The sequence below is a fragment of the Nasonia vitripennis genome, chromosome 3 (genome assembly GCF_009193385.2).
Source record: "Nasonia vitripennis strain AsymCx chromosome 3, Nvit_psr_1.1, whole genome shotgun sequence".
NCBI classification, from domain to species: Eukaryota; Metazoa; Arthropoda; class Insecta; order Hymenoptera; family Pteromalidae; genus Nasonia; species Nasonia vitripennis.
Genome location: NC_045759.1, coordinates 7,938,828 through 7,966,240, shown reverse-complemented (window position 1 = coordinate 7,966,240; position 27,413 = coordinate 7,938,828). Strand labels below are relative to the sequence as shown.

Sequence of the window (27,413 nt, the reverse complement as noted above, 5' to 3'; positions counted from 1 at the left end):
ATCGCTATAATATACCTATAATACATATATATGCGTTTTCAATGGACGCATATAAGTCAAACGAGAGCGCCAAGTTTGAAAGGGAGAAAATCCAAGTCAATAATGTCACAATTTAGTTACGAATATAAAAATCTGTAAAACTATAAAATTAAAATCAAGAACCTATTTATACGCAAAGCACTTCGGTTTCCTATTGGGGCGCAAACAAAATTCCCTTAATGGAGGGGGAAACGGATTCCTCCGGCCCTCCCCGACTATATAGGCTGACTCTCGCACGCTTCGGAAAGCGTTGTTTTCCGTTTCCGCATAGTCCGAAAAATTTGCCGCCAAGTAATCCTATCTATACATCTACATACTTATTTTTTAATCTTTTGGCCCAGTTCATTGTTAGAAGAACTGAAGAATTCATTATGATTTTACCAATACTTATTGCTTATATAGCTTCACTCACAAGTCAGGATCTAGGGTTTCCGTATACTTACTTACTGCAGGCTTACGTTCTAATTGGACGGCGAACATGAAGCGATTGGTAAACAAGGCGAAGCTTGGCATTTGTTTTGCGAACGGAATCAGAACAATTGAAAGTTGTCGATCGCGGTTAATGGAAGTCACAAAAACCTAAGTATATTGTGCGCTAGAGAACACAAGCTGGACCTTTTGATGATCAATTAGAAAAAGAACAAAAGCAAGTGTTGTGTGAAAATTCATCAGTGAAGTTTATTTTTCAGCAGACGAGTGAATCTTCATTCTTCAGTGCCGAATTCGGTTTTTACGCAATGACTATAGATAGCTCATAGATAGATCGACACATAAGATTTTCGCCGATAATATTAGTACATATACACACACCTATCCAGTCGACTATCGTTAGTCTTATCATCAAAAATTTAGTCAGTGGTTCATCTTAGTGCTTAACTGGATTTATACCTTCAAGTACTTCTAAGTGTTAACGTACAACAAAATATGGTGTATATTTTGCTTGAAATTTCGCAAAGCACGACATAAATGATATACTGAAGTAATGTAATCGTGATTATTCACGTGTGATTCCCCTATCTGTTTCATTATACATACCAGGTGCATCTACACCAAATTCAAATTCAACTGTGTAATTCAAATGGAACAATATTATTAAAAATAATATTCATCGTTTGATTTATTTTTGGTGCCTATGACTTGTCGCTTGCAACATGAGTTTTCACTATTTCGACCAACCATCAATAACTTCTGCGAATGCTGAACTTGTAGATATTACAGGTGATTATCAGCAATTTAATCAAGCGCACAGCTTGATAGAAGAGGAAGAAAACATGGGTACAGAGATAAAAGAAGAAACCATAGCTTCAGAAAATTCGCGGCTTACAAATATTATAAGTAATCAGCAATTTGATCAACCGTCAACAAGTTCAGCCAACGCTGAACTTATAGATATTACAGGTGATTATGAGCCATTTGATCTAGCGCACAACTTGACAATAAAGGAAGAAACCATGATTTTAGAAAATGCTGGACTTGCAAATATGCATGCTCAACAATCTGGTCAACCATTGAAGAAATCCAGAATGAAGGAAGTAATTCAAAATGTTGACAGAACTAACAGTATCGAACCTAATTACAGTACATTACTAAGCATGTTTCCAAATGTAGATGCTAAATATATTAGACAAATTTGTATTAAGCCACCTTTTAATAATGAGGAAGGCAATAGTTTAGTTATGCTAATAAATCATCTCCTCAGTTATGAAGAGAAAATTGATGAAGCTCTTATTTCTGAATTAAACGATGAACAAAATCAAACAAGTGAAGATTACTTGTTATATTTTGTTAAAGAATTAGAAGAAGAGGAAAATAAAATAAAGATGGACAAAATCTTATCGGAGATGCTTGAAGCAAAGGATCGCCAAGCTATGGAAGAACAAAAACGAAATGAAAACTTGCTTAATGAGCTGCTTTTTTCAGAATTTCTTCAAAAGGATAAAGTTGCTGTTGTTGAAAAAATGCAAATTTTGGAAAACATCCTACCTGATGCTGACCCAAACATTCTTAAAAAATTTGTTGAAAAAAATCATGAAAATGCTAATTCATTAGAAGAATTTGTTGAATCTAATCTTCAACACAAGAACTACAAAAAAAGGGATCAATATTATGCACGATTGAGAACCAAAGAAAGAATTGAAGAATATACAACTGGGTTTGATCTAGAAAGATTCATTAAACAGTTTCCTGATCCATTTGAACATTTTGAAAACCCAGAAAGAGAAGGTGCCAAACAAGAAAAAGCATTAAACTTTTTGATAAACAGATATAATTTTGATGTTTGTTAAATTTAATTTTACACACTAAAAAAAAGTGGAATATGAAATCCACGTTGTAAAAACTTGTTTATTTTTCAGGCTAGATACATAGATAAAGTTTATGCAGAGAGTAAATATAACTTGAGTCTAGCTGACAAAAATTTACAGAACATAAGCGGCATTCAGCCAACTGCAAAATCAAATATTGATTCTGACAATATACCTTTGTTGCAAGAAATTGCATATATTGAGAATAAATCGCATATCAGAAAATATTTGGATGTTATAAGAAAAAAAGAAGAACAAGAAATGGATTTGTTAAGGGTGATTTAATTTTTTCATTTTTAATATTTGATTCTAGTTAAACTAAATTAATAATTTCGTTAAATGCATTCTCCTATATCACAGGCCCAGAAACTTCTCTTGGAATGTCAATGTTGTTATGATGATGTCAAACCAACAGAGTGCATCGAATGTGATAATAATCACATTTTTTGTAAAAGATGTATAATTAAAGGAACAGACTTGGCTCTCTCAAATGGAGAAATTTCTGTTAAATGTTTTAGGGGGGCAGAATGTACTGGTGAATTTTCACTAAATATACTTCGAAGAGTTTTATCACCCCATACGTTCGATATATTTTTAAATAAACGACAAGAATTTGAAATAAAAGCTGCCAAGTTAGATGGATTAGTTAACTGTCCATTTTGTCCATATTCAATGGAGCTTGCCCCTCAAATACAAATATTTACTTGCAAAAATCCAGAGTGCATGAAAATAACTTGCCGGTAAAATTATTTTTTATTTTAATTAAATTGATCCATGATAAAACAATTTATTAAATATTATATTGGTGATTTCTAGTCTGTGTAAAAGAATGAATCACTTACCTATAAAATGTGAAGATGTTCTTGACGAGCATAAAGGTAGATTATTTGTTGAAGAAGAAATGTCTAAAGAACTTATAAGATATTGTCCCAGATGTAACACGCCGTTTGTTAAACTACACGGATGCAACTACATGACATGTCGCTGTGGTGCATCAATGTGTTACATATGCAAAACACCTTTGCAGCGAGGCAGTAATCATTTTCATTGTAATAATAACAGCGATCAGTATGAACGAGAGCAAGTTGAATTGAGACGTGTACAAGCTCTTACAAAATTGCGTCAAGATTTTCCTGATCTTAAACTACCTGATGTATAGATAATTAGCATAAAATACACTTATTCTGCGTTATTATAATTTTATGATAAAAAAAAATATTGATAAGCATTGTATGCTGTTAATGCCAAGTTTTATAAAGAGCTCTTTATAATGATGCTTAACATATTATTGATTGAGAAATTGGAGTATTTTTTATAACGGATTTCATGAAAATAAAACTCATTATATTAATAAAAAATGTTATTATTTAATAGTAAGAAATTTGTTGTCAATTTGTTCTTATACACATTTAAGTTGGGTGTCTTAATTTAGTAGACATACGTATTTACATTCAGATAGGGTAGTCTATGTTACTTGAAAGTTAAAGTTAATTCATAATAATGAATGTTTGAATTGAATTATTCACCTAATAAAAAGAATGCACGTTTATTAATTTATTTTCTATAAAATGAGAATCAAGTAATTAATTAATTACTTCAAAAACTTGTGGTAAAGTTGTAAAACATTAATTTAATGTTCTAATAAATCGATGGTGTTAGACTGTTTGTAAGTAAAATGGCTTATTTATACAGACATGGCACATTTCCAATAAAAAGAATTAAAAAATAACAAGAATACCCTTATCGCACTTTCTTATACAATTAAGTTTAATGTATATATATACAAACTATACCATAACATACTACAAAACTTCCTAATCACTTCCAAATAAATGTAATGTTTAAAAAGTCACATTTTTTCCATTCCATCGATTAATAATTAATGGTTCAGAAAAGTTAAATAATAACCGCGAGGTAAGTAAAAAATAAATCAGCTACAGCTATCAAAGATTTCATCTTTAAGCGCCTCTTTCAGCCTAGCTTCGAGAGCTTCGTTTTTCAATCTCTGCTCTTTCAATTGCTTTTCCAATGTTTCTGCACAAGCCTGCACATCTGCGAAGCGTTTGCACGTTTCTTGACAGAATTCATCCAATGATCCTAGTTCCTCATCCTGCTGACGACACGTCTGATCCAGCTCATCAATATCACATTCGAAGTTTATGTCCATTTGCGATGTCGAGGGTATAGAATTCTGCATCTGATAATAAAAAAAAAAGATACTGTGAGTAATGGACCTTAATTTATGTGTTATATTTTAATCTAAACAAAATATGGTTTGTATCAAGGACAGGAAGGACTAAGCGGGATTTTTGACCACGCTCTGTTTAAAAAAGACACACTTTAAGCCCTTGGTACACAATGTACTATTAATTATCTTACCTGACTCACAGTTGTTTCAGATATACTCAAATTTTGCTCCTGATTTTCCTCTTCTTCCTTATCATTCTCCTCCTGCTGTATCATATAATCCATGAGTATGCTCGATTTAAACCACCAAGGCAGTGTTTGGAAGTGCTTGATATGATTTTTGTTGTAAACAACGCGAGTGTTACCACCTATAGCAGTGAGCTTTTTGCCTATAATATGCAAAATAACGTCGGTGAAAGTTTGACAGTTATCTTCACTATGTCCTGATATCAAAAACATGTCGCTCATTATGTTGTTAGTGACAGATACACTGCATTCGTAAGGCAGAATTTGACAACAATAATCAGTAATAGCTTCGTGAAGCTCCATCGTGTCATGAATTGGCCATGATTCTCTGAAAATCATCAGTCATCAATAGATCTACGCCTACTTTTGTAGTAGTATAGCTGCGCTTTGTATGATTGGAAACAAAACTTACTTCCATGGTGGAAAAATAAAACTACTCATTATGCGCTCGAGTTCTGCTCGGTATTCCGGATGCTTCCAGACGATATCGAAGTATTCGTAAGTGCAGGGATAGGTGCGCTTGCTATTTAGATAGACCTTCAACTCCGGTGCAAAATCGGTATAGGTCATCGATTCTGGGTCCAAAATAATGTCCATGATGTGATTGACCGCTTCGTTGTGCAGATTAATTATGAAATTCGGGTCATTCAAGGGTTTTGAAAATTTGGGATTATTCGATAGATGTCCTTGAATCCTAAAATCATGTCGTAAAGTATTACGTATTATCCACAAGTATTGACCGTCGTCTATCGAGCAAATAAAATTTACCTTAGCCACAGCTCTTCAGTCAAACAGTCGTCAAACACCCTCTTTAAATAATCCATTTCCAATGGCACAGACGGTGACTTATTAATAGCCAGCCACATAGTGGCACTTTGCAATACACTGAGAACGACATTTTCATCGACGCTCCTCTCGTATAATACCGTATACTCGGATACGTATCCCGATTCTAGTAAATTCTCGACTATTGACGCAACCTCAACTACTTTAGGATCTCGGTCCTCGTCACCAAAAATCAAGATGACTAGCGGTATGGGCATGAGTTTTTCACGGGATAGTACAGACTTAGTAAGACGTCGTTCAATAGATCGTGGCTCCTCGTCGGCACTAACAATAAACAGGAGGGCGTCCATCCCTGTCAGGTAGTTCTCACAAATAAGTCCTTCGAAGTGGCGAATGCAGATGTCGAGGTGTTCCAGAGGATTGGGCTTGTGTTGAATGATGATTGGTTCTATTGTATAATCTTCTGGACTGAGATATCTAGAACAAATATTTTTCTTCTACCCAATCCATGTTTTAAAAAATCAAGTATCATGAAAGAAAAACAGGGGCATAACTTACTTGTTGACGACTTTTTTGTGCCGCCAGAGCGTGAGTCTGTTCTCCAACAGCGGCCATGATATGACCATTTTCCAAAACGCATGCTGGCTGGGCTCCACGTCCAAGCTCTTGGCATTCTCTTTCAGCCCTACGTTGATGATGAACTCAATCGGTGTAAGCTTCTGTTTCTTCTCCTCATCGGCTACCAGACTCTTCCTCTTGTTCTCTCTCGCGTATTTAATCGCCACCTTCTGCTCAGGATGATAGAGCTGTCTGGCGCGCTCTTCCAAGCTCTGAGGTTGAAGCCAAACGGGCGTATTGTCCAGGGCTTCTCTGCGCTGGGCTCTGCGTTTCGCGGCCCACTGTTTCCACATGCGGTAGTACTTGATAACGAGTCGGTCACGTAGCCGACGCTCCACCTCGATCAGCATGTCCTGAATGAAAAGCTGCTCGTCCAGTATACTCTCGCAGATCTCGCGCACGAGGCTGTCGAAGATTTCGTTGCTGAGGGTTCCAATGAATTTGATCCGATCCAGTTCGGCTTGAACTATCGAGGAGCACATCTCTTCCAGAACCTCCTTCTGGAGCTGCTTGTATTGCTCCAAGGTACACTTGTTCAGCTGCTCTAGTCGGCGCAACTTTTCCTGTTCAATCCTTAGACGCTCCTCGGTTTCGAGTTGCTTGCGACGAAGCTCATCCCTTTCCAAAAGTTTCTTCTTCTCGACTCTGCTTTCAGAGTCCTGTTCCAATCGCCGCTTTGTCGACACGCGATCGCTGTGAAACAGTGATTGGGGTTTTTAAATTAATTGCACTTGAAATAAATCTTATAATCAGGTTAAAATAATTTACCTCGCAGCGTCGACGGTATCCTGCTTCATTGGTACAGACATAGCTGATACCGAAGGCAGCTTGAACAAGTTTGTTTGTTTAGTAGTACCAGCGAATATACTTTTATTCATCGTCATGTTAAAAGGTGAATTCGTCGGGAGAACCGACGGTTTCGTCGGAATAGCTTGGAAAATTGAAGCTGGTGGTTTGGCGAAGATCGACGTTGTCGCAGTTGTGGTAGCAGTAGGTGCCAAGAATTTTGGATCGTTAACGCTGCTACTCGGCGTAGCTGCTGCTGTCGTCATGGAGAAAATTTTATTCGTCGTCGGAGCGGAGAAAATTGGTTCGGGTTGTTTAAACGAGAACTCGGCATTCGTCGATCTGCAACGATAATTTTTGTAATTAGAATCTCACACATTCCAAAAGATAGTATAAGGACTCGTGTAAAAATATTATACTTAGCAACAGCATTAGATTGTTTCTTCTCATCGATATTATTGGATATCTTATTAACAACTTTGGTCCTTTTCTGTTCGCTGACAAACTGCACGTCATTCTCTTCCTCGTCCATAAACTCGTAAGGATCCGCTGAATTCTGATCCTGAGCGTTGATGGACGAGGGCAACAAGTATCCTTGCGAGTCGAAACTACTGTGCGGCTTGTGATTCTCGTAGGTCTTTTCGGGCCAAACTCCTCCAGCAATACATTCGCCAACTGCTTGGTTAACCGACACTCTCTTTGATAAAACAAGATTGTAGGCACGATTTTGTTCCAGCATGCTGTCAGGTCGTCGAAATTGTTCTTTATTCAATTTGATGTAGAGGCTTTCCTTGTCAACTTTCAGACCCACGCGAGAACAGAAATCAAACACCTCATCCTCGTCCTCGAAGCCGAGGATGTCGATTAACTCGTAGAGAGGATACTCCGTTGTGCCCGAGGTGCGGCAGTAGGCCTTGACCATTATTGACAAGGCTTTTACACGGACCTTTAAGTAACATTCATGGAATTAATAAGTGAATACAAATTTGATTAATGTCAAGGGAACAATTTAGAACTAGAATACCTGATTGAAGTAACGCAACAGAATACAGGCATTCAGGTAGGACGTGTTGCGCACAAGCTTGAAAAATCTACAGTAATTGTCCATGGCTATGGCTGAGTGCACTTCCAGTGCAAATTTTACTTCTGTCGAGTGCTGAACTTCCGGAGGCAGCGTCCTCAGCTCCGATATAAAGGTGCCGTTGTTCAAATTCAGTAAAATAATGTAAGCGCGAAATTCCGGCTCGTTTTTGCAAGATATGCCGTTTTCTCTTAAATCGTAGTACATGTACTTCAACGACTGCAGGCACTTGGTCAGATTCTCACTGTTGATTTTTGGATCGAAAACTGATGCCTCCTCTGCGCAAAGCCTTTCGGACGACAATATGTGAAACCTGGCGCACTGTTCCACTAGTTCAACAGTGTCTACACAGCACAGTTCCTGTTGCGTTATGTCTTTACGTATACTCCTCATTCTATCCCACAGAAAGTGGTACCATTCGGTTAAATTCGCATCGTCTTCCTCGCAAAGGTCGGCGATCTCGTGTAAGAGATAACTCATGGTCATCTTCAAGGACTTGACTGGCCTCAAATCATGAGCCATTGGTTCTTCTTGATCAGCTGATGACCGGGAATACTGTTTTACAGCGACAGAGTGATTGATCCTGTACTCGCCGCCTTCCATTTGTTCATAAGGCGAGAGTTGTCTCTGGAATTCACGCATATACCTTTCTTTCTCTGGGCACATATCTGGACAGACACCTACTGTTACCTTGGCGGTAGCCAGTTTCTTTTGCTTATTACGCTTTAGTCTCATAAGGCGATCCCGGGCATCCAGAATCTTGAAATATAAATTGTATTACGTCACAATAAATTTTTTTAAACCTTAATCAGCTATGTGTGAATACAAACCTTCCATTTTTCTTCCGAGGTTGTACCCGCTTGACGAACTTGACTTTTTAATTCCTCAATAGTTGAGCTACTTATTTTTAGAACTTGATTTCCTGCTGCTTCAACTATGGGAGTTGACTTTTCAGAAGCAATTGCTATTTTGCTTGCTAAAGGTAATGAAGTTAATGGTCTTTTTATTGATGATCTTGTAGTTAATGCTTTTGCTGCTTTCATCAAAGGCTTTGCTTCCTTGTTAGCAACAACTTTTGCCTTTCTCACTTTTGCCTTTGCGACTGCAGTCAAAACTTTTAAATTTTGGGTATCTGGCAAATTATACTCTAAACCTTTTAGAGCTTCCAATTCTTCTTTCACATCGTCATCTATATTTAAAATACTGGAAATCTTGCCCTTAATAGATTCTTTTTTTTTAGGTTTCAACAATAAATCCGAATTTGTCCATTCAACTTTAAAATCATGTCCCAAAAATGATCCAGCATTGTTATAAGCTTCAGATGCTTCAACTGTTGTACCATAATAAACTGCGATTATTTTACGTTTTGGCCGAATAGTTATTTTTAGTATTTCTCCAAACTGCTCGAAGTATTCCTTGGCCACAGATTTTACTAGAAGAGAATCTGGTACATCTAGGCAGCTGATAGACTTGGATACTTCTAGTTTAATATTTTCATTTTTCTTGGAATTTTTCTCTAGCTGAGTGAATGCTGCTGTCTTCTTGATATCTTGGACAGAAAATGGAGAAGGTTGAACATTTTTTTTATTGTGTGCATTTTTATTGGTAGTATGTGATTCATCTGTTGTCTTCTTAATATTTTGGGTAGACAACGGAGAGGGTTGAAAAATTCTATCAGTTTGCACATTCTGATTAGTAGCTATTTGTGATTCATCTGCTGTCTTCTTAATATCTTGGGTAGAGAACGGAGAGGGTTGAAAAATTCTGTTGGCCTGTACGTTTTGATTCGTTGTATGTGATTCATCTCCATAATCTTGTCTTTCAATAGTCGCTGGTTTGGCAAATGTAAAAGTTGAAGCTTCAGGAAATTGGGTAATCCTCCCACCAAAAACATTAGCACTATCAGTAAAAGCACCAAAGTTAACATGTTTTTCTGGACTAGGGATAATGTTTGGTCTTGAGAAAATAAAGCCAGTTGAAATAGTATCTGTTTCTGGATCTGGATCAACTTGCATGTTTTTATCCATTTTGTTTTTAATTGACTGGAATAAACATAACAGGATATTATTTCAGACCAATTCAAGTTTTAAAAACTCTAAAATAGCGAATATTAAACGGTTTTCGTAAAATAGTTTTTCTAGTATATTGAACTAACTGTCTACGTTTCAATCTATTTTTAGATTATGTTTGATTTTTCATTGTTCCAAAATTATCAAGATAAATCAGGTATTTGCAAATGATTAATTTGTCATAATAAAAAAGTAATTGTCATTTATATATTGATAAGTAACAAAAACTTATTTGTCTTAACAATTAACTCCTTACAAAAGGCGTAATTTCGCTTACATAAATAAAGCTTTATGTATATTATTGTAGAATAAGTATCAAACTGAAGTACAACCAAGTCTGAATTATTTTATTAACTTACTTATTATTGTTTTTATAAAATAAACGTAACGTTAGATTTACATCTCGGAGTGCTACATAACCTCTATGAATGTATAAGGTTGAACTTGAAAACAACAAACTTGTTCTGTGACGTCATGTGAAGAAATGTTCCAACTGCGCAACATGGCTATTCGTATTTGATGTTTGCTAATTTAAAGACTTATAAAAAATTACAGCTACAGAATAAAATCCAAGTATTGAGTATTTTTACTGATAACTGCTATTTAATTAAACTAAAACAATTACTTAAGAGTATATAATGGCATATACTGTCAATATATTCAAAGAACAATGTGTCGTTACATTTTAGCGCCTTTTCAATTGCAGGGCGCGCGGCGCAGACGTCAACTTTTGCACGTGCGACAGATTTGTTTCTCATAGTCATAACCAAAAATAAGAATAGAGTAAAACTATGTGCAGGATAACTCCATAAGTTTTTAACGATAGTAAATTAAGGAAAAATTTGAAGTAATACCTGTATAATAGTCAAATGAATGACTTTTTAAAAGTAAATTAAAGGTAAGAAACTATAATTAATGGTATTCAATGCTTTTAGACGTAAATACTCGTTATTTACTTTTACTCATTACAGCAGGTGTAATAAGTACGCATAATAAATAAATAAAACTATTGTAAAAATTTCAGTTGAAAGACTAGTGCCATTTAATCAGATCATCATGAGGAATCTAGTAATAGAAAGCCAAAGGACGAATACATTCAATGACGGTGACTTCTTGCCTCATGAAAAATATCACTGTTGTTACAATGCTGACAAAGATAGATATTACATTATTGAAGGGGAAGATAATAGGTTTCTTGCAATTGATGCAAGTAACGACAGAAAGTACATTGACGAAGAAGTAATTTTCAACAACAAGGAGCTGAAACCTATTGGTATCGAGTATTGCAGTATAAATCAAGAACTATATATTGCCTGTGACTGTGGGTTAGTCATTTGCATGACATACTTGGACGATGAAAAAGTGAAGTATGAGGAAATAGCAGATTTTACCAATGGATTGCAATGTATGAAAATCAGTCCTGACCATGAAGTTGTAGTGCTTCTGACAAAGGATAACGTTGTCATAACACTATCATCTAACTTTGATATTTTACAAGAGGTAAGACCTGATCATACTTTGTCATAACATCTAGCTTTTCACATTAATTTTAAGTATGTAAATGCACATTTTATAGGTAAATCTAACATCAAAAGAATTTGGGGAAAAACAATTCATAACAGTTGGCTGGGGTAAAAAGGAGACCCAATTCCATGGCTCTGAAGGAAAAGCAGCAGCAAAAGCAAAATCAGCAGTTGTTGGAAAAACTGATTCTGACAATGGTTTACCTAGAATAACTTGGAAAGGAGATGGTACTTTATTTGCTGTTAATTACATAGATGAAGAAGCCAATGCACGGAGATTCAAGGTTTTCGATAGAGAAGGAATCTTGCAGTACACAAGTGAATTAGTAGATTGCTTAGAAGGCACTTTGTCTTGGAAACCTTCTGGTAATCTGATAGCTTCAACAAGAAAATTGCCAAACAAGCATACCGTTGCACTTTTTGAGAAAAATGGCCTTCTGCATAGAGAATTCACACTTCCTCTTGAAACAAAAAGTGTCCAGGTATTTCCATATTTCTGTTCTCATGCATGTTCTTTAAGATGGCTTAATTAATGGAAGTGATACAATAATATGAAATAAATAAATTTTATTTTAGATTGAAGACTTAGTCTGGTCAAGGGACTCTGATATTTTAGCAGTTTGGTACAAAGACATTGCTAGTGGAATTATGACTGTTCAGTTATGGGGAGAAAAGAATTACCACTGGTATCTAAAACAAACAATCACATATCCTAAAAATAATCCAGTTTTACATTTGGCTTGGTCTCCTCAAGTAAACAAGGATCTTTTAATACTGTCATCAAAGAATAGTACCATTTATACATTTTACTGGACTGTAACGCATAGTCATGGAAAGGATTTGGCAGACAAAGCAGTTGTTTCTGTAATAGATGGCAATAAAGTGCTTGTAACAGGCTTTAGAGATGGTATAGTTCCACCACCAATGGCTCAACAAACTTTACAATTTGATGAGCCTGTAAATGCAATATCGTTTGCACCAAAACAAGTTCAAGATTCTGAAATTAGCTCTAACGATTTCTTAGTACTTTTGAGTAACAATAAAATAGAATTTTGTCAAAATATCAATGTGAGTTTATTATCAAATTATATACTATAAAAGCATTCTATTTTTTTATTACAATGATTACTTTTTTATAGGAATCATGGGCTGTGCAGTATGCCAAGAAAAAATTATACAACGTCGATTTGCGATTAAAAGACGCAAAGAAATACTCGTTTCATTTATTGCAACACCTCTTCTGGTACAAACCAAATATTGTCTTGTGCTCTGTCTCACTAGGTGTCAAAAGTTCTTTGTGCGAAATTCATCTTCTGGATGTTGAAGGTGTGGAGGAAATAACAGTTGATGCCAAGTAAGTTTTGCAATTATATATCAACTGTTTACAATGCAGATGATACAATTTTTTTTAACAGAATCATACAAGAAATGCCTGGACAAATAGAGCATATCGTCCCATCCTCCGACTCCAAGACAGTTTATATAGTCGTGAACAACAAGATTTACAATTACAACGATCGGGATGGTCTATCAAAATCCGACCTGGTAATAATGAATGAAAGCTCAACACGAGCTATGGTCAAAGTTGAGTTGGTTACGTTTGGAGAAAAGGAAGCGATCGTGGCCTTATCGCGAAAATACGTTCTATACGTAAACGGCAAGCAGGTGTCCAATAACATCACCTCTTTCTTCGTACATTCCGAATTTTTGCTGCTGACAACTTTGCAGCATGCGTTGATTTGCTTCAAATTAGATGAGAATGGGCTGGATCAGCTGTGCACGAGAGATCTAACTATTCAACCATGGGAAAACGAGACAAATTTAGTGCACAGAAAGCAAGGTATGCGGAACTTTTACAATATCGCGATAATTATAGTTTCGTGTAATTATTAAATTTGTAAAATTTTAGAGTTGAGCATAAGACGATTGGAGAGGGGGTCAACCTTAGTAATGGCTATTCCAAAAGATGCGAGAGCAATCCTGCAAATGCCCCGAGGTAATCTGGAATGTATACAACCCCGAGCGCTGTCTCTCGCTATTATCGGCAACTTTATCGACAAACTCGACTACCACAAGGCCTTCGATCTCATGCGCAAACAGCGAATCGATCTGAATTTACTGTACGATCACAATCCGCAGTCTTTTATTGAGCACACAGAGAAGTTTGTTCAAGACGTGAAAAATGCTAACTGGCTTAGTTTGTTCTTGACGGATCTCAAGGATGAAGATGTGACCAGGACGACGTATGCCAGCAGCTACGAAAATCGGAGCAAGCAACCAGAGGAGAGTGTCTCGGGTAAAGTCGAGGCTGTTTGTGAAGTTTTAAGGAAAATTATGGAGCAGAACTCGAATGATTTTGTACAGGTAATAGTGAATTCAAACGTTATAATGCGATATCATTAAGAAGCTCTCCAGTAAAACTAATTAATTCTGTATGATGGTTTCACAGCCGATTCTGATAAGCTTGGTGAAGAATCAAAAGAAGGTAGGCCTGGAAAATGCTTTGAAGAAGATAAAGCAACTTAAGGCTCAGGAAGACGTGAACCAACAAGGCTTCTCAGCCGAAGAAGCTCTAAAATATCTTCTATACATGGTGGACGTGAACGTCCTGTACGACATCGCACTAGGCATGTACGACTTTGAATTAGTGATGCTGGTAGCCCAAAAATCGCAAAAAGATCCAAAAGAGTACATATCCTACTTGAACACACTCAACGGCCTCGAAGAGAATTACCGAAAGTTCTCGATCGACAGTTACTTGAAACGCTACAACTCTGCTCTTACGCACATAGCCAAAATACCCGATAGGTACGACGAGTGCATGTACTTCATTCAATGCCACGAATTGTACAGCCAAGGCTTGAAACTGTACAACAGTAAGAGTAGCGAGTACAAGCAGATTGCTGTAGCTTATGGAAAGCATTTGTCGAGCAAAGCCAAGTATCGGGAGGCTGGTATCATGTTCACCAAAGGAAAAGACTACGTGGAGGCACTGAACGCTTTCAAACAGGCTAACAGCTGGCAAGATGCCATAGTCACAGCTATGAAACTAAACTTGAGGTAAATAAATTGTAAATACTGATACCGTCAAATATTTGTAAAAATTTCTTAAGTATAATTTTCTAAATGAATATTCCAGTTTTCCTCAATTGACTGAACTGTACGAAGAGTTGGTCAGCCGGCTTTTAGAGGATAAGAGATACGAAGCCGCCGCGGTCATCTTATCGAAGCATTTGAACAGATCCGAAGATGCAGTGGCGACTCTGTGCGAAGGAAGACATTGGCACCAGGCATGGACGGATGCTCACTGTATGAAGCGAGAAGATCTCATTGGTAACTCATTTAATTTCAATATTTCAGTGCGTGTAATTGTTGACACTATTTTCTAACGAACGAAATTGTCAACTTGCAGAAACACACGTCAAGCCCGGTATACTGGACCACGCTGAATTTATGCTCTCTCAGATCCGCCAGCATAAACAAGACTTCGAGAAGTACAAAAACCGCCTCGGTGTCGTTCGTGCCCAGGCCGCAGCTCGTGAGCTCGCGATGCGTAACCTGTTCGACCTGGACGACGAACCGACTGGTAACGAAAGGGGCGACTTTAGCGATCTGATAAGCGACACTACGAGTATCGCAGGCTCGACTATGTCGAGAAGCTCACAAGCGTCACGAAGTACCGGACGAAGCTACCGATCAAGCAAAAATCGTAGGAAGCACGAGAGAAAACTTCAGAGCATCAAGGAGGGTAGTGTATACGAGGATCTGGCGCTTATAAGGACGCTGCACCAGCTTGTCAGCCAAGCTTACAAGCAACGAGGTTTGTTATTGAAAAATGCATCTCCTTAATAAGTATAGCAAGATAATTAAACAATATTGGATTACTTTTAGACGAAGTTCGATCGATAGCGGAAATGCTGTTGTTCATAAACAGCGACCAATTAGCCGAAGAATTGTACAAAGTGATGAGTGAATTTTTGGAGGACATCTATCAGGGCAAACGTGAAATTTGGCCTCCAGCCGAAATAAAAAGTCCCGATAGCGAAGAGCCTAGCAGTAGTAGTACAAATCTACCGTCTCCCAGTACTATACCACAAAATTTGATAGGTACGTATGCATTTTATGTGCACAATTATTGTACGAGTCCGACTTTTATATCGATTCTCTTATTCTAGAACCGCGTTTGCTGAATCCACCGGAAGAACAGCCAAGTGATTGGAAACTAGATGCATTTAAAGTTTCTTCCAAGTAAAACATTGTGGCAAACATTTAAATCATTGTTATAGGTTTTGTACTTGATATTTTAGAGAAATTTGAAAATATTAATTTTTGTAAGTTTTGCACAGAGTTATATTGACCAGGCTGTAGTTGATATATGTGATTTATATTATTAGGTGTAACCTATTTATACATGTATTTATGAGTAATCATAATAAAAAAAATAGAGAAAACATTTCTTAAACGCTTTTTATTTACGAACCTAAGATATTCTACACAAGACGATCAGACGATTTCTTACACACTTTTTACGTGTTCATTCACTCTGTTTAATATATTAAAAATTGTAACTATACAAAATTAGCATTTCTGAAATTAAATTAATTAGATAAAATAAATTTTGTTGGAAACATTTTAATATTTCATAATGAACATGCACTTCCCTGCGACGTTCAGGTTGAAATGCCTGCGAAATAAGCTGTGAACAAAAAAAAGTTTGAATTACCTATTCATGGAAATAAATAAGCACTATAAGGGTTGAATAAAATTTTGCATAATTAACAACTTGCTTGTCACGTTTCTGGCTTCTTTGTCAAATCTACTAATCAATCACATGTGTTCTGACGATCCGCACTCCATCATCACTGGCAATGTGGCTGAGGAACATGCGACAAGGCTGATCTTCACCATGCTCGTCGTTAAAGTTCATTCTTATGTTGAACTTCGATCCAGACGATGTGCAATTACCCAAGACCTGCAAGAAATTCTTTAGTACAGAAAAGGTGCTACAACTGAAACGTGATGCACAATGACAAAGTCATAAGAGAACCTCTGAAGATCAATCAGCTTGTTGACCTGTCTGATGACTAGTTATCCCAACAGTAACAAGTAGGGCTGGATGAACTTGTTTTTTACTTATTGCGCCTAATCGATATAATTAATAATAACAATAACAATAGTAGTAGTAGTAATATCTTTATTGCATATAGTTAAATATTTTACAATATGTACATTAAATCAACTTATCATTCTATTACTTTCATCAAGTTTTTTTACTTGCGTTCTCAGCTCTTCTCGCTCTCTCCCCATTTTATTCTTCCTTCCTCCTCCAGCTAAATATACTTCACCTCATCTACTATCACCGTTGAGTTTCCTTTTTTATAATAACAATAATAATAATTTATAGATATTAAACGATTGATAACATTTTCATTTGTTTAAGGAGGCGGCCCATGATCAATTCAAATTCGGATTTCGCACCACAAAATAGCAGACAACAAAAGAAACTAATTTTCTTATTAAAAATAATTAAAACAAAATGACGATAAAGTATGCCCCCCATAATGTTATCATTCATCGTTTTACAAAGTTTGAAGTTTGTATGTCAAGTCGCAGGAAAAAAGTTTGAATTACGAATGACTATAAGTATATACTTACTACCCAATAAGAGTAAAACTTTAGTTAACACTTTTATTGCACGATCCGCTATCAATAAGAAACTTTATATCCGTGTCACTTAAATGCTCGCACGTTGCTTCACACACAAAATAGTCCGTCTCACTGAATGGCCACGTTTTCATTAATATATCGCAGGCGGTTTCGAACGACTTTTGTTTAGACAAAGCTGCTTCAATTTTTGCCCTTAATTGCAATCTATAAATTGGATATGCGAACGGGTAATCGCTATTTCGTAACTCTTTGGCAGCTGCCTTATTTCTCACGAACCGAGCTAGTACCTCCACTGACTCGGTTAACATGTGGAAATACGTACGCGACGTTTCGTCAACCCAGCGATTTTTCATTCCCTCAAGCTCGACCCGGCACTTTTCGTAATAGCCCTTAATATCCGGGCTATCGTTGAGCACTGCCCGGTTATAATCGTCTAAAACCGGTTTATTCTTCTTCGCTTCGGTTATCGCCACGAACTCAAGGATCGAGCAGATTATCTCAATGTTCCTTAGTTCGATCGCCTTCTGAATGATGGTCGTCTCGTCTCCGTGGTCGTCGCGAATCCTGATGTTGACGTCGGTGCCGTATTCGAGTAGCAAACTTATTGACTCTTTGCGATTCTCCATCGGGTCTAAACCTTGTCGAGGAAGCGGATGGTTTATGCACAGATACAACGGCGTCGCTCCGCTGACGATGTCCTTCGCGTTGACGTCAGCACCCCTGTCAACGAAATAGCGTATATACTCCGTGCTGCAAAATTGACTTGCAAAATGGAGGACCGTTCGGCCACGTTCGTCGCACTTGTGCTCGAGAGGAATTCCGCTCTCCATCTCTAATATCCTGTTAAAGACGCGCTTGTCCTCGTTGTGCATCGCGTAATGGAGAGCGTTCATTCCGATATGATCCTCCAGCTGGAGGTCCGCGTGGCGCATAATGAAATCCATCGCCAAACTTATGCCAGCGTTCATGGCGATGAAATGAAAGGGCGTCTGGCTTCTTACGTTTGGGCTGTTCAAATCGACCGGATACTCTAATAGCAAATTTATTATATCAGCGTGGCTATAATTTTTGTTAAACAACGCGGCCCAGTGCAAAGGCGTGTTGCCTTCGAGCGTCTTGATGTTGAGGCACGTCGATAGAGATGGGCCGCCATGACTCAGTAGCAGTTGAACCGTCGCTTTGTTGCAGTTCAAGACTGCGTCGTGTAACGCTGTGACGCCAAGACTGTTTTGGCTCTCGATGACAGCACCAGCACTGATGAGAAATTTAAGCAGCTTCAGGTCGGATGTGTAGATCGCACACTGGATCGGTGAGCAGCCGTTGTTGTCCTTGTGGTTTACATCAGCCCCGGCGAAAAGCAGCATCTTCGCGAGACTGATTCTCATGGCACTGTGGGAAGTCTCGTTCTTTCGTCGCCGGTTCTGAAGCACTTCGTTGTCCCTTGCTTTCAAGGCAAAATTCCTCGACTCGATGCAATAACGGCGTTCCACCGTATCGTGAAGAAAATGTCTGAGTACGACCACGTTATCATCGTAAGGATACGCGTTGGTCACAGCAAACATCAAGGCGGTCAGTCCGTCGTTATTCTTTACGTTTACGTCAGCACCATATTTAATTAGTTGTTCCGCCAATTTGAAGTTCTGATATCTGATGGCCCAGACTAAGGCCGTCTCGCCGTTTTCATCAGCCTCGTTGATTCGGCAGCCGGCTAGGACGAGGCGTCGATTTATTGCACAATTGCCGCTTTTTGCAGCGTGATGTAAAAATGTAACACTGATGTAATCATCACGAAAATCTCTGATGGTTACTCTGCCTATTTTTTTCAGTAGCACTTTCACTAAAGGCAAGTTCTGGCACTGTATGGCTTGCTTCAAACGCAAGATCTGCACTTGCTTTTTAGAACACCTGTACATGTCGTCAAAATAATAGTTGCCACTTTCTGCAGCCATGTTATTTTGAACTAATTAAGATGTTTCTAAAAAAATATCACTCAATTCTAACGTTGAAAAACACTGTAGTCTTATAAATAAGTATCTATAAGACTAGTACTCATTCGAGTAAAACAAATCACAAAATGTACGCGGATTAGAGGCGTTCACACTCTACCACTGCTCGAAAGATACTGTGTCCTGAAGCCTCAGATGTTCCATTGACAGTCTCACTGAGAGTAGCTGGAGAGGGGGAAGGCTGGCGCTAGTGTCGTTTTGACACATGTCATATGGAAGTTGGCAGAGAAATGCCCGTGGCGGCCGCTCGTACTATTTTACCCCCTCTATTGGCAATATAACGGAGGAAGTGACGTCATCAATATACCTGTGCCAATAGGGGCGGGTTGAGTAGCATATTGATGACGTCACGTCCTCCGTTTATTGCCAATATGGGGACAAAATAGTACCAACGTATATAAACTTGGTATAGAAGGACGGTCAGTATTGGCGCCGGGGTCCCATTTTGAAATACACGTAGAGCCTATACTACACTATAGCTGTCCCCCAAGACTGCGTAGGAGAGACCTATAACGCACTATACCAGTCCCCCAAGTTTTCGTCCCTTCAATTTAACCCGCGACTGTTCTTCTATACCAAGTCTATATTCGTTGATAGTACGAGCGGTCGCCACAGGCATTTCTCTGCTAACTTCCATAAATAAGGCATATCCGAGTCTCGTTTGAGGGCGCTGCAAGAAGACTTTAGAGGTTTAGGTTGGGTGTCAACTGTCAAGCTTTTCATGTAAATGAGCCAATGCAGTTGACAATGTCCTTATACACGCATGAGTTATAAACTTTATACTGTTGCAGAAAAAGGAACTCTATACTCTTATAAAATATACGATCAGAAAAAACTTGAAAACCAAATTTCTTGACATAAGCAATGATTTCAATGTTAAAAACCATCATTTATAACTTATTACTGTAGACGGCAAAAGAAAAATTACAAAAATTCAATTTAGAAAGTGACTGAGACTACATTGTACTTTAAATTAGGAAAATTCAGTTTTCAAGTAATCTTTATATACTTAAAGTCCTCTCTTAAAAAAATGATGGCCTTTGTTGTGAAGCATTTAATACGTGATCTGATCCTCCTCTCCTCCTCTCTTAAAAAAATGATGGCCCTTGCTGTGAAGCATTTAATACGTGATTCTGATTGGTTGCTGGTTGGTTGCCTAGGCACCAAGATCAGAACCGCGCTTTAAATTCATAACCCTCAAAACAGTCATAACTCATAACCCTGGTAAAAATGTTTGAGAAGTTTAAAATGAAATGGGGAAACCTTGATAACAGATAAAATATATGTAATATAACTAGCAAGAAATTTTAGTAAAAATTAATCATTACCAAGAGTGTGTAGTATTACAACATGTGTATTGAAAAGTGGCACCCTAACCCTGTTTGAAGTAGTAATAAAGTGTGTGAATATTATTTAGGTTTTTTTTAAATGTCAGTGAGAAGTTTAATTAAAAGAATAAAGAGTTTGAAGATATACTGTGTCTCTGTGCCCTTGGTGAGGTTTGAGAGGTGAATTTAGAGAAAAGTTCAGTATGCGAGTCAGTCAGTTTAAGTCTAACAATGCTCTTTGAATTGTAAAAAGGCTACTAGACAACTAAAATATGACACTGCCACTTCCTATGTTACCTAGAAATATGTAACCTAGATGATTCTGATTTAACTGTTTTCGTTCATATTTTCACATCCAGGCTCATGTGAATTTATTAATTGAGCAGGTCAAATTTTACTTATAGCCAGTTACACAGATACTACTAAAGCACATTGTATTTCTGGTTTCTAGCATATTTTTACATGGAGAAAGTGATAAATGTTTTGGCTTTTTTGTGAAGGTATTAGGTAATTAGAATTTTGACTTTTAATAGTTGTGAGAGATTTTGAGACCGATACCTGTTTTTCCATTTTTGCATTTATTCTCATTCAAAAACTAACCGGTCTAGAGAGATCATATTTTGCATATAGATTTCTTTTGTGATTGTGAAAAGATATTTAAAGTTGAATCGACCTTAACTGCAAAACTTCTGATTTCGACTCCGACACTGATGTGAATGCAAACTCATGCTATACAACTAAATAATTATCATGGGTGTTGTAGCCGAACACAAAAGTATTTCAGTTAACATTGATTCAACTTTAAATATCTTTCTACAATCACAAAAGAAATCTATATGCAAAATATGAGCTTTCTAGACCTATTAGTTTTCGAATGAGAAAAAATGCAAAAATGGAGAAACAGGTATCGGTCTCAAAATCTCTCACAACTATTAAAAGTCAAAATTCTAATTACCTAGTACCTTGACAAAAAAGCCAAAACACTTATCACTTTCTCCATGTAAAAATATGCTAGAAACCAGAAATACAATGTGCTAGAGATAGTAGTTTCTGCGTAACTGGCTATAAGTAAAATTTAATACGCTAAATTAAAAAATTCATATGGGCCTCGATGTGAAAATATGAATGAAAACAGTTAAATCATAATCATGAAGGTTACATGTTCTCTAGGTAGCATAGTAAGTATCTGTGTAAAATTTCAGTTGTATAGCTTTTTTATAATGCAAATAAATGGCATTTTAATGTTAGACAAACCCACTGACTCTTATATTGAACTTTTCTTCAAATTCACTATTCAAACCAATGATGACGACATTAAAAAATAGTTTTGAGGGATTTAGTAACATGTTACATGCTTATAAAATATTAGCAGACGTTAGTGTGCTGCCCAACACTTATGGTAGATTTTCTACCAGTGTTATTAGACAGAGATAGAATCAAGAGCGCGCATTTATTCCTAGTAAAATTAAATTAGACAGTTAATATTACTTTTTAATTATAAATGCTCAAAAAGATGTCATACGTAATACACAATATTTGATAATGTCAATATGAACTTTTTTACGGGTTGATGTTAAAGATAACTTTGCCTTAAATTTTTGTTGGTATCCTATAAATGAAATGTATAGTTGAGCTGTCGTTTTAAATTGATTTATGAAAATTGAATTATATGAAATACTCCTTGAATTAAGATTAAGTAACGTGATTAGATCCTTCATAGAAATTGTTTGCCCTTTGGTAAAATAATAATAAGGTACTTTTATAGCTAATTAAATAAATTATAGTAAGATAGAGGTTTTTTAAATAAATGGGTTCTCTTTTTCAAAACCTTGCAAATACAAAATCATAAAAAATTTCTGCAAGTATTATATGCGTACAGTGCATAGAGTAACATTTCTGTAAATGATCAAAATGTAATTCTATTTTATTGTAATATCATTATAAAAATCCCTTGTAGAGGTTTTCTCAGGCATGAAGCGTGGATTTTTCCTCTACCATTGGCAAATACAGGGACAAATAAGATTTTAAATAAATATTGCAGCTGTGAAACTAAGATTTTAATTTTCTAAGCCAAAATTATTATTTTTTTTTCAACATTATACTTATTGTATAAAATATATATCTTATAATCTATACGTAAATATTTAACGGTAAATGGTCAACCGGGCGTTTATATTATTAAAAACCTATTTATTCACGTATTATGCATAATCAAAAAAACGTAGAGAAAACATTTCTTCAACGCTTACGCTTTTTATTTACAAACATAAGATATTTTACACAAGACGATCAGACGATTTATCACACACTTTTTACGTGTTCGTTCACTCTTTTTAATATATTAAAAATTATAACTATACAAAATTAGCATTTTTTAAACTAAACTAGAGATGAGAATAAATTTTGTCAGGTGGATTTTTCGAATCACAATTTTATTTTATTGCGAAAATATTGTATATTGTTACCGCAAGAAGTTTTGTTGAAAAGTAACTCGGTCTTCTAGCTACATCAAATAAATTTTTTTGCCAATATTTTAATATTTTATGATGAACATGCACTTTTAAAATTGTAACATATTATTGTCATTGTGATCGCGTAATATTATCATTGTGATCGCATAACAAATATTTTTATCAAAATATTCTTCCTAATTCATATACTGCATTGGAAAATTGTATCGAAGTAAAAAAAATAATAATAGCGCCTGAATACAAAAACCTTCGTAAATACCATTATATTTTGATTAAAACATCTGACTGTATTAGATAAAATTATTACTAAATTTATGTTAAAAATGGATAAAAATATTAAATTATTACGTAAAAAGTTTTATCAAGCATTTTGAAAGATAGAAAAAAGTGACGTCCAATAGTCATTTTCTCATCAAGGCAGTGATTAAAAGCACCAAATAATAGAATGCATTCTGGCCTAAATTCTCGACAAAACAGCCATACGCATAAGGATCATCTAAATACTGGAATTTAACCAATTGGTTATAATTTGAAGTCTTGTATGTATATTCTTTATAAAAAAAGATTAAATTGAATATTCGATTAATAGTTATAAAAAATTCAATAGAAAAAAATGATTAAAAACATTGTATGGCTGTCGAAATATGATCCAGTTTAAAAATCGCACTTGAAATAATAAAAAGCAAGTTCAAGAGAGCTTGCTTCCTGATTTTGGCACCAAGTGTTAATGTGGGGGGACTTGCTACTAACTTTTGTTCGTTTTGTAATGCTTCCAAAACGGCACTAACCAAGTCACTCATTAGATCCTCATGCATTGCAGCTATACACTTCATTGTACTATCATACAAAAATTAATTTATTCGTCCTTGTGATTCGCCAAGGCGGCTAAAGTCGGAGACTTCAACTCAGGACGGAGACTGATCTTCATGTGCTTCGGGTTCGTGTACTTTCTCCGCGCAGCCTGATACTTGCTCTTTTCCGCTGTAACCATTATTGAGGAAATTTCTTTTACTACGGGCAATACGTCCCTTAACTTGTATGTACTGTAATGTACCAAAGTTTTAGTCCAAATGAGATCGCTCTCTGATTCTTGAGGAGAGTCATTCCCTAGCAAACTGGAACAGAATTGTAAAATGTCTTGAGTACATGTTTGGATTTTACCATTTAAAAGTGAAAAATTAAATATCAACTTACAGGAATGAAAGATAGAGAGCAGCCGCTGCAATCAAGCTAGGTGGATGATGGCAAACTTCGTAATGAACCAGGCATTGCTCCAAAAAGTATTTTGCCAATGTGTGATGAACTGGCAGAGCCTGAAAATAAATGCAAAATGAAAAATTATGATTCCTCTTTGATATCTCCAATAATAAAGTAATTTTTTCATTCAAGTTTACCTTTCCAGCTTTGCTGTATCTCCTGAGGAAATGCAACGGTAGCGGCCGTCCAAATGAAAATTCGAGTGTTTTAATCATGAGCATTTCCATTTGTAAAATTTCTGCCTTTGTGTAAGCATTATCCGTAATATACACAAAATCGCTTATGTCTGGGGAGTACATTTCTTCATATTTGCTAGCTATAAACATAGCTGTTACACCTACTAACTGCAGCCTCTTTCGGGTAATCAGTCGAAAGTCCTGTCGAGAAAATTATTTGTTTGATGAGTATTACAAAATATATTTTTTTCTACTTTATTCCAAGATATCGCATAATTCAAGAAAGGACACATACCTGTAAGAATCGATCAATGATTGCAATGGTAAGATACAGTGTCTCCTGCATCAGATGAAACTGTTCATGGACTTCAATTAACCAATCAACAAGTACACATCTCATCTTGGGAGTTACCTCTTGCCCATGCAAGTACCCTTTTAGTATAGGAAACTGGGTCTCCAAATTTCTCAGATGCCTGTAAATGTCGTTACTATATACAGAAACAAGAATGGGATTTTTTCTATCCTCTTCGTCAATATCTTCGATTGTTATCAGATCTGAAGAAAATGAATCCGTATCTTTTTTGGCTTCATTCAACTCAGAGTCTTTCTTATTAATATTATCAGTCTCATTTTTCTTGGCCTCGGGCAGCGGGCGATTATCAACATGTATATCAGTTTTAACTACTGGCTTAACTATTTGCACATGAGGTTTTTGGACAACTTTTTCAATCTTCTCGATTCTGTCAACCTTAACTTGAGGCTGCTTGGTTACCAATGGTTTTTTCAGCAAAACTTTGTCCTTTCCTGCTTGACTAGATTTGCCTGTCAAATCATTGGTCCTTTGAATAATGACTTTATTGCCAATTTCGCCCAAAGCAGCTCTCCTTGTCTGCCCTGGAGCCAATGCCATAGACTTGACATTCTTGACATTCTCTTGATTAGCAACATTCTGAAAGGCAAAAGCATTATTTCAAAACCTTGTTTTGTGATTTTTGAATTAATAAAATGATTCAATAATTTGAACATCTAACATGACTGTAAATAATATCAAAAGTGTCTGGGAAAAATCAGCTTCAATAAGCTGACCCCTCCTGCTATGTATTGATTTTTTGATCAAAGGGAGAGAGTGTAACAATAGAGAAGCAGTTCAAAAAACGAGTTGCATTGTTCAATTGATACAATACTCCATTATCATTTACATTTCGAAACCGGATTAAAATTTTATCATCCAGAAATAAACGAAAATAAAATAAATCGATCGATCCCCGTACTTACTTATACAAATTCATAGTTTGATACACAATAGAATCGTGGGAAACAACTTGGAGCAGACACGAGGACTCGGGGGTCGCGTGAAAAAAAAAAACGTAAACACTTGGAAAGACCGTTGCTCTTCGATGTCGCATTTCGAAATACGGAATACTTGTACAAAGCCTCATCCGACCCGGCGATACATCCGAACACATTAATTTTGCCGGAAAATTCAGGCCGCATTAAAATATCCCAGTCAAGGTACAATAAATATAACACTTGCATGAGCATGAGTTCGGCCAAGCATCAAAGGGTATGCCGACGTAACGAACTTTTACAGGCGCGGCGCGGTATAGCCGAGCGCAAGTCGAGGGAAGATGAGATACAAATATCCTAGTATTTTCCGAAAAGTCTACACCAAGAGACGGTACAGCAAAGCCATAGCGAAGCCGAAGCGAATACCCCGGCCATTGCGCGGGGTGGAAAATTTCAGCTAGTTTTCCCTCGCAAACGTCCGCCATGGAGTCACCTGATCGTTAACGGTCATTTCGTTCGAACGCTCGATTAACCGTGTAAACAGCATGTATATGACGTAATAAATCATTAAAAAACCGAAAGCGAGTAAGCGTGACGCGGTTTTTAATTCCCGAGGGGGGCATTTAAACGGTCGCGAGTTCCAACGGTCGCGCTCGCTCTCACCCCTTCCACCGATGCGTCGGCGCGCAACGGTCGCCGCATACCACAACAAACTCTCAACAATAATTCAGAGAAAAATAAAAGACTCACCAGATTAATCGCTCGGCTTCTCAACGCCATCGTGCTGACAACAGGTCTCTCCTCGGCAAGCTAATATCTCCAAAAATGTCGTGTCCTCTCAGCGGTGCTGGTGTCTCCGACGCGCGACCTTTTTTTCGATGCTTCGTCTCTGCCTCTCTCTCTCTCTCTCTCTCTCTCTCTTTCTCGCAGCCGTCGTCGTCGCCGTATATTAAATCCTCCGTAATGCGGATCGCTGGAATATTCGCAGGAAAATGAGAAGAGAGGAGAGGAGATGGCTGGAAAATCCTCGTCCCTGCAGTCCCGTTTCTCTTCTCTGCGTCGAGTGGGTTTCTTGCAACACAAAGCCTCTGGCGCCGCTGAGCAGCTCGCGTCGTCTTGTCTCCCTGACGGTTTGACCGTTTTTGAAAATTCAGAGCCAAACCGCCGGAAGTTCGCCCCCCGTGACGACGAGACTCTCGGGGCTAAATCGGGGGAGATTCAAGATAGCTGATTGGTCGCGAGACTCGCGATGCCGCGAACGGAGCCGAAGTTGACCGTGAGCTGGCGCCCTCTGAACTCGGGGTTTTTAACTGCCGTTTTTGAATTTCTTTCGGGAGTTTCGGGTGGCGCTGACGGCCGCTGTGTTGTTCGGTGTCCTTTTAAACGGACTCGCACGCCTGCTTTGTGTATACCTATATGTATATATATATACACACATATATATCAATTGTGTGGCTGTGCACACTATACCTGCACTGCAATAGCTATATAAGCGGCAGGTCAGGGAATGAGGGTATGCACCAATTCTATTGATCGATGTTGGACCTTCTTTTGGGTTCTGAGAATTTTTACTACTTAGTGTC

At 37.1% G+C, this 27,413-nt stretch overlaps 5 protein-coding genes across 7 annotated transcripts; 2 read left to right on the top strand and 3 right to left on the bottom strand.

Moving 5' to 3' along the window:
• Positions 1–310: 310 nt before the first annotated feature.
• LOC103317441 lies at positions 311–3,700 on the top strand. 2 transcript variants are annotated; one of them, XM_031926447.1, is made up of 5 exons: positions 311–1,437; positions 1,501–2,315; positions 2,394–2,618; positions 2,703–3,082; positions 3,159–3,700. In XM_031926447.1, the coding sequence occupies exons 1-5, from the start codon at positions 1,191–1,193 to the stop codon at positions 3,499–3,501; spliced, it is 2,010 nt and encodes a 669-aa protein (XP_031782307.1). In that variant the 5' UTR covers positions 311–1,190; the 3' UTR covers positions 3,502–3,700. The 2 variants fall into 2 exon arrangements, with proteins under 2 accessions (XP_031782307.1, XP_031782306.1); XM_031926446.1 differs by having other exon boundaries at positions 311–2,315.
• LOC100122178 (germinal-center associated nuclear protein) lies at positions 3,694–10,785 on the bottom strand. The gene is made up of 10 exons (XM_001605732.6): positions 10,475–10,785; positions 8,877–10,088; positions 7,990–8,805; positions 7,385–7,911; positions 6,948–7,307; positions 6,120–6,872; positions 5,544–6,038; positions 5,188–5,469; positions 4,722–5,103; positions 3,694–4,539 (listed from the first exon to the last, which is right to left on the bottom strand). Exons 2-10 carry the CDS (start codon positions 10,071–10,073, stop codon positions 4,273–4,275), a joined length of 5,079 nt encoding a protein of 1,692 aa, XP_001605782.2. The 5' UTR covers positions 10,074–10,088; positions 10,475–10,785; the 3' UTR covers positions 3,694–4,272.
• LOC100122194 (putative elongator complex protein 1) lies at positions 10,593–16,091 on the top strand. Of its 2 annotated transcripts, XM_032598596.1 has the most exons (13): positions 10,593–10,688; positions 10,822–11,013; positions 11,140–11,615; positions 11,692–12,120; positions 12,215–12,706; positions 12,778–12,992; positions 13,054–13,478; positions 13,548–14,002; positions 14,088–14,698; positions 14,778–14,971; positions 15,051–15,458; positions 15,530–15,745; positions 15,814–16,091. In XM_032598596.1, exons 3-13 carry the CDS (start codon positions 11,172–11,174, stop codon positions 15,888–15,890), a joined length of 3,966 nt encoding a protein of 1,321 aa, XP_032454487.1. In that variant the 5' UTR covers positions 10,593–10,688; positions 10,822–11,013; positions 11,140–11,171; the 3' UTR covers positions 15,891–16,091. The 2 variants fall into 2 exon arrangements, with proteins under 2 accessions (XP_032454487.1, XP_016839870.1); XM_016984381.3 differs by having other exon boundaries at positions 10,674–11,013.
• A 1,222-nt stretch (positions 16,092–17,313) lies between these two features.
• On the bottom strand, positions 17,314–19,254 carry LOC103317415 (putative ankyrin repeat protein RF_0381). The gene has a single exon (XM_031926343.1). The coding sequence runs from the start codon at positions 19,252–19,254 to the stop codon at positions 17,314–17,316; it is 1,941 nt and encodes a 646-aa protein (XP_031782203.1).
• Positions 19,255–22,872: 3,618 nt separating this feature from the next.
• Positions 22,873–27,072, bottom strand: cycB (cyclin B). Its single transcript, NM_001161460.1, is given in 5 exon segments — positions 22,873–24,225; positions 24,305–24,423; positions 24,505–24,744; positions 24,839–25,492; positions 26,581–27,072. Coding segments are annotated over 5 exon segments (1,302 nt in total). The 5' UTR covers positions 26,611–27,072; the 3' UTR covers positions 22,873–23,966.
• Between the last annotated feature and the right edge of the window lie 341 nt (positions 27,073–27,413).

Coding starts and splice junctions, on each gene's coding strand:
- LOC103317415 (XM_031926343.1), bottom strand. CDS start 19,254: ATGGCTGCAGAAAGTGGCAACTATTATTTTGACGACATGTACAGGTGT.
- LOC100122194 (XM_032598596.1), top strand. CDS start 11,172: ATGAGGAATCTAGTAATAGAAAGCCAAAGGACGAATACATTCAATGAC. Junction 13,479..13,547: donor TTTAGTGCACAGAAAGCAAG/GTATGCGGAACT, acceptor GTAAAATTTTAG/AGTTGAGCATAAGACGATTG. Junction 15,746..15,813: donor TATACCACAAAATTTGATAG/GTACGTATGCAT, acceptor CTCTTATTCTAG/AACCGCGTTTGCTGAATCCA.
- LOC100122178 (XM_001605732.6), bottom strand. CDS start 10,073: ATGGATAAAAACATGCAAGTTGATCCAGATCCAGAAACAGATACTATT. Junction 8,806..8,876: donor CCTCGGAAGAAAAATGGAAG/GTTTGTATTCAC, acceptor TTATATTTCAAG/ATTCTGGATGCCCGGGATCG. Junction 7,308..7,384: donor CAATCTAATGCTGTTGCTAA/GTATAATATTTT, acceptor TTATCGTTGCAG/ATCGACGAATGCCGAGTTCT.
- LOC103317441 (XM_031926446.1), top strand. CDS start 1,191: ATGAGTTTTCACTATTTCGACCAACCATCAATAACTTCTGCGAATGCT. Junction 2,316..2,393: donor TAAACAGATATAATTTTGAT/GTTTGTTAAATT, acceptor TTTATTTTTCAG/GCTAGATACATAGATAAAGT. Junction 3,083..3,158: donor TGCATGAAAATAACTTGCCG/GTAAAATTATTT, acceptor GGTGATTTCTAG/TCTGTGTAAAAGAATGAATC.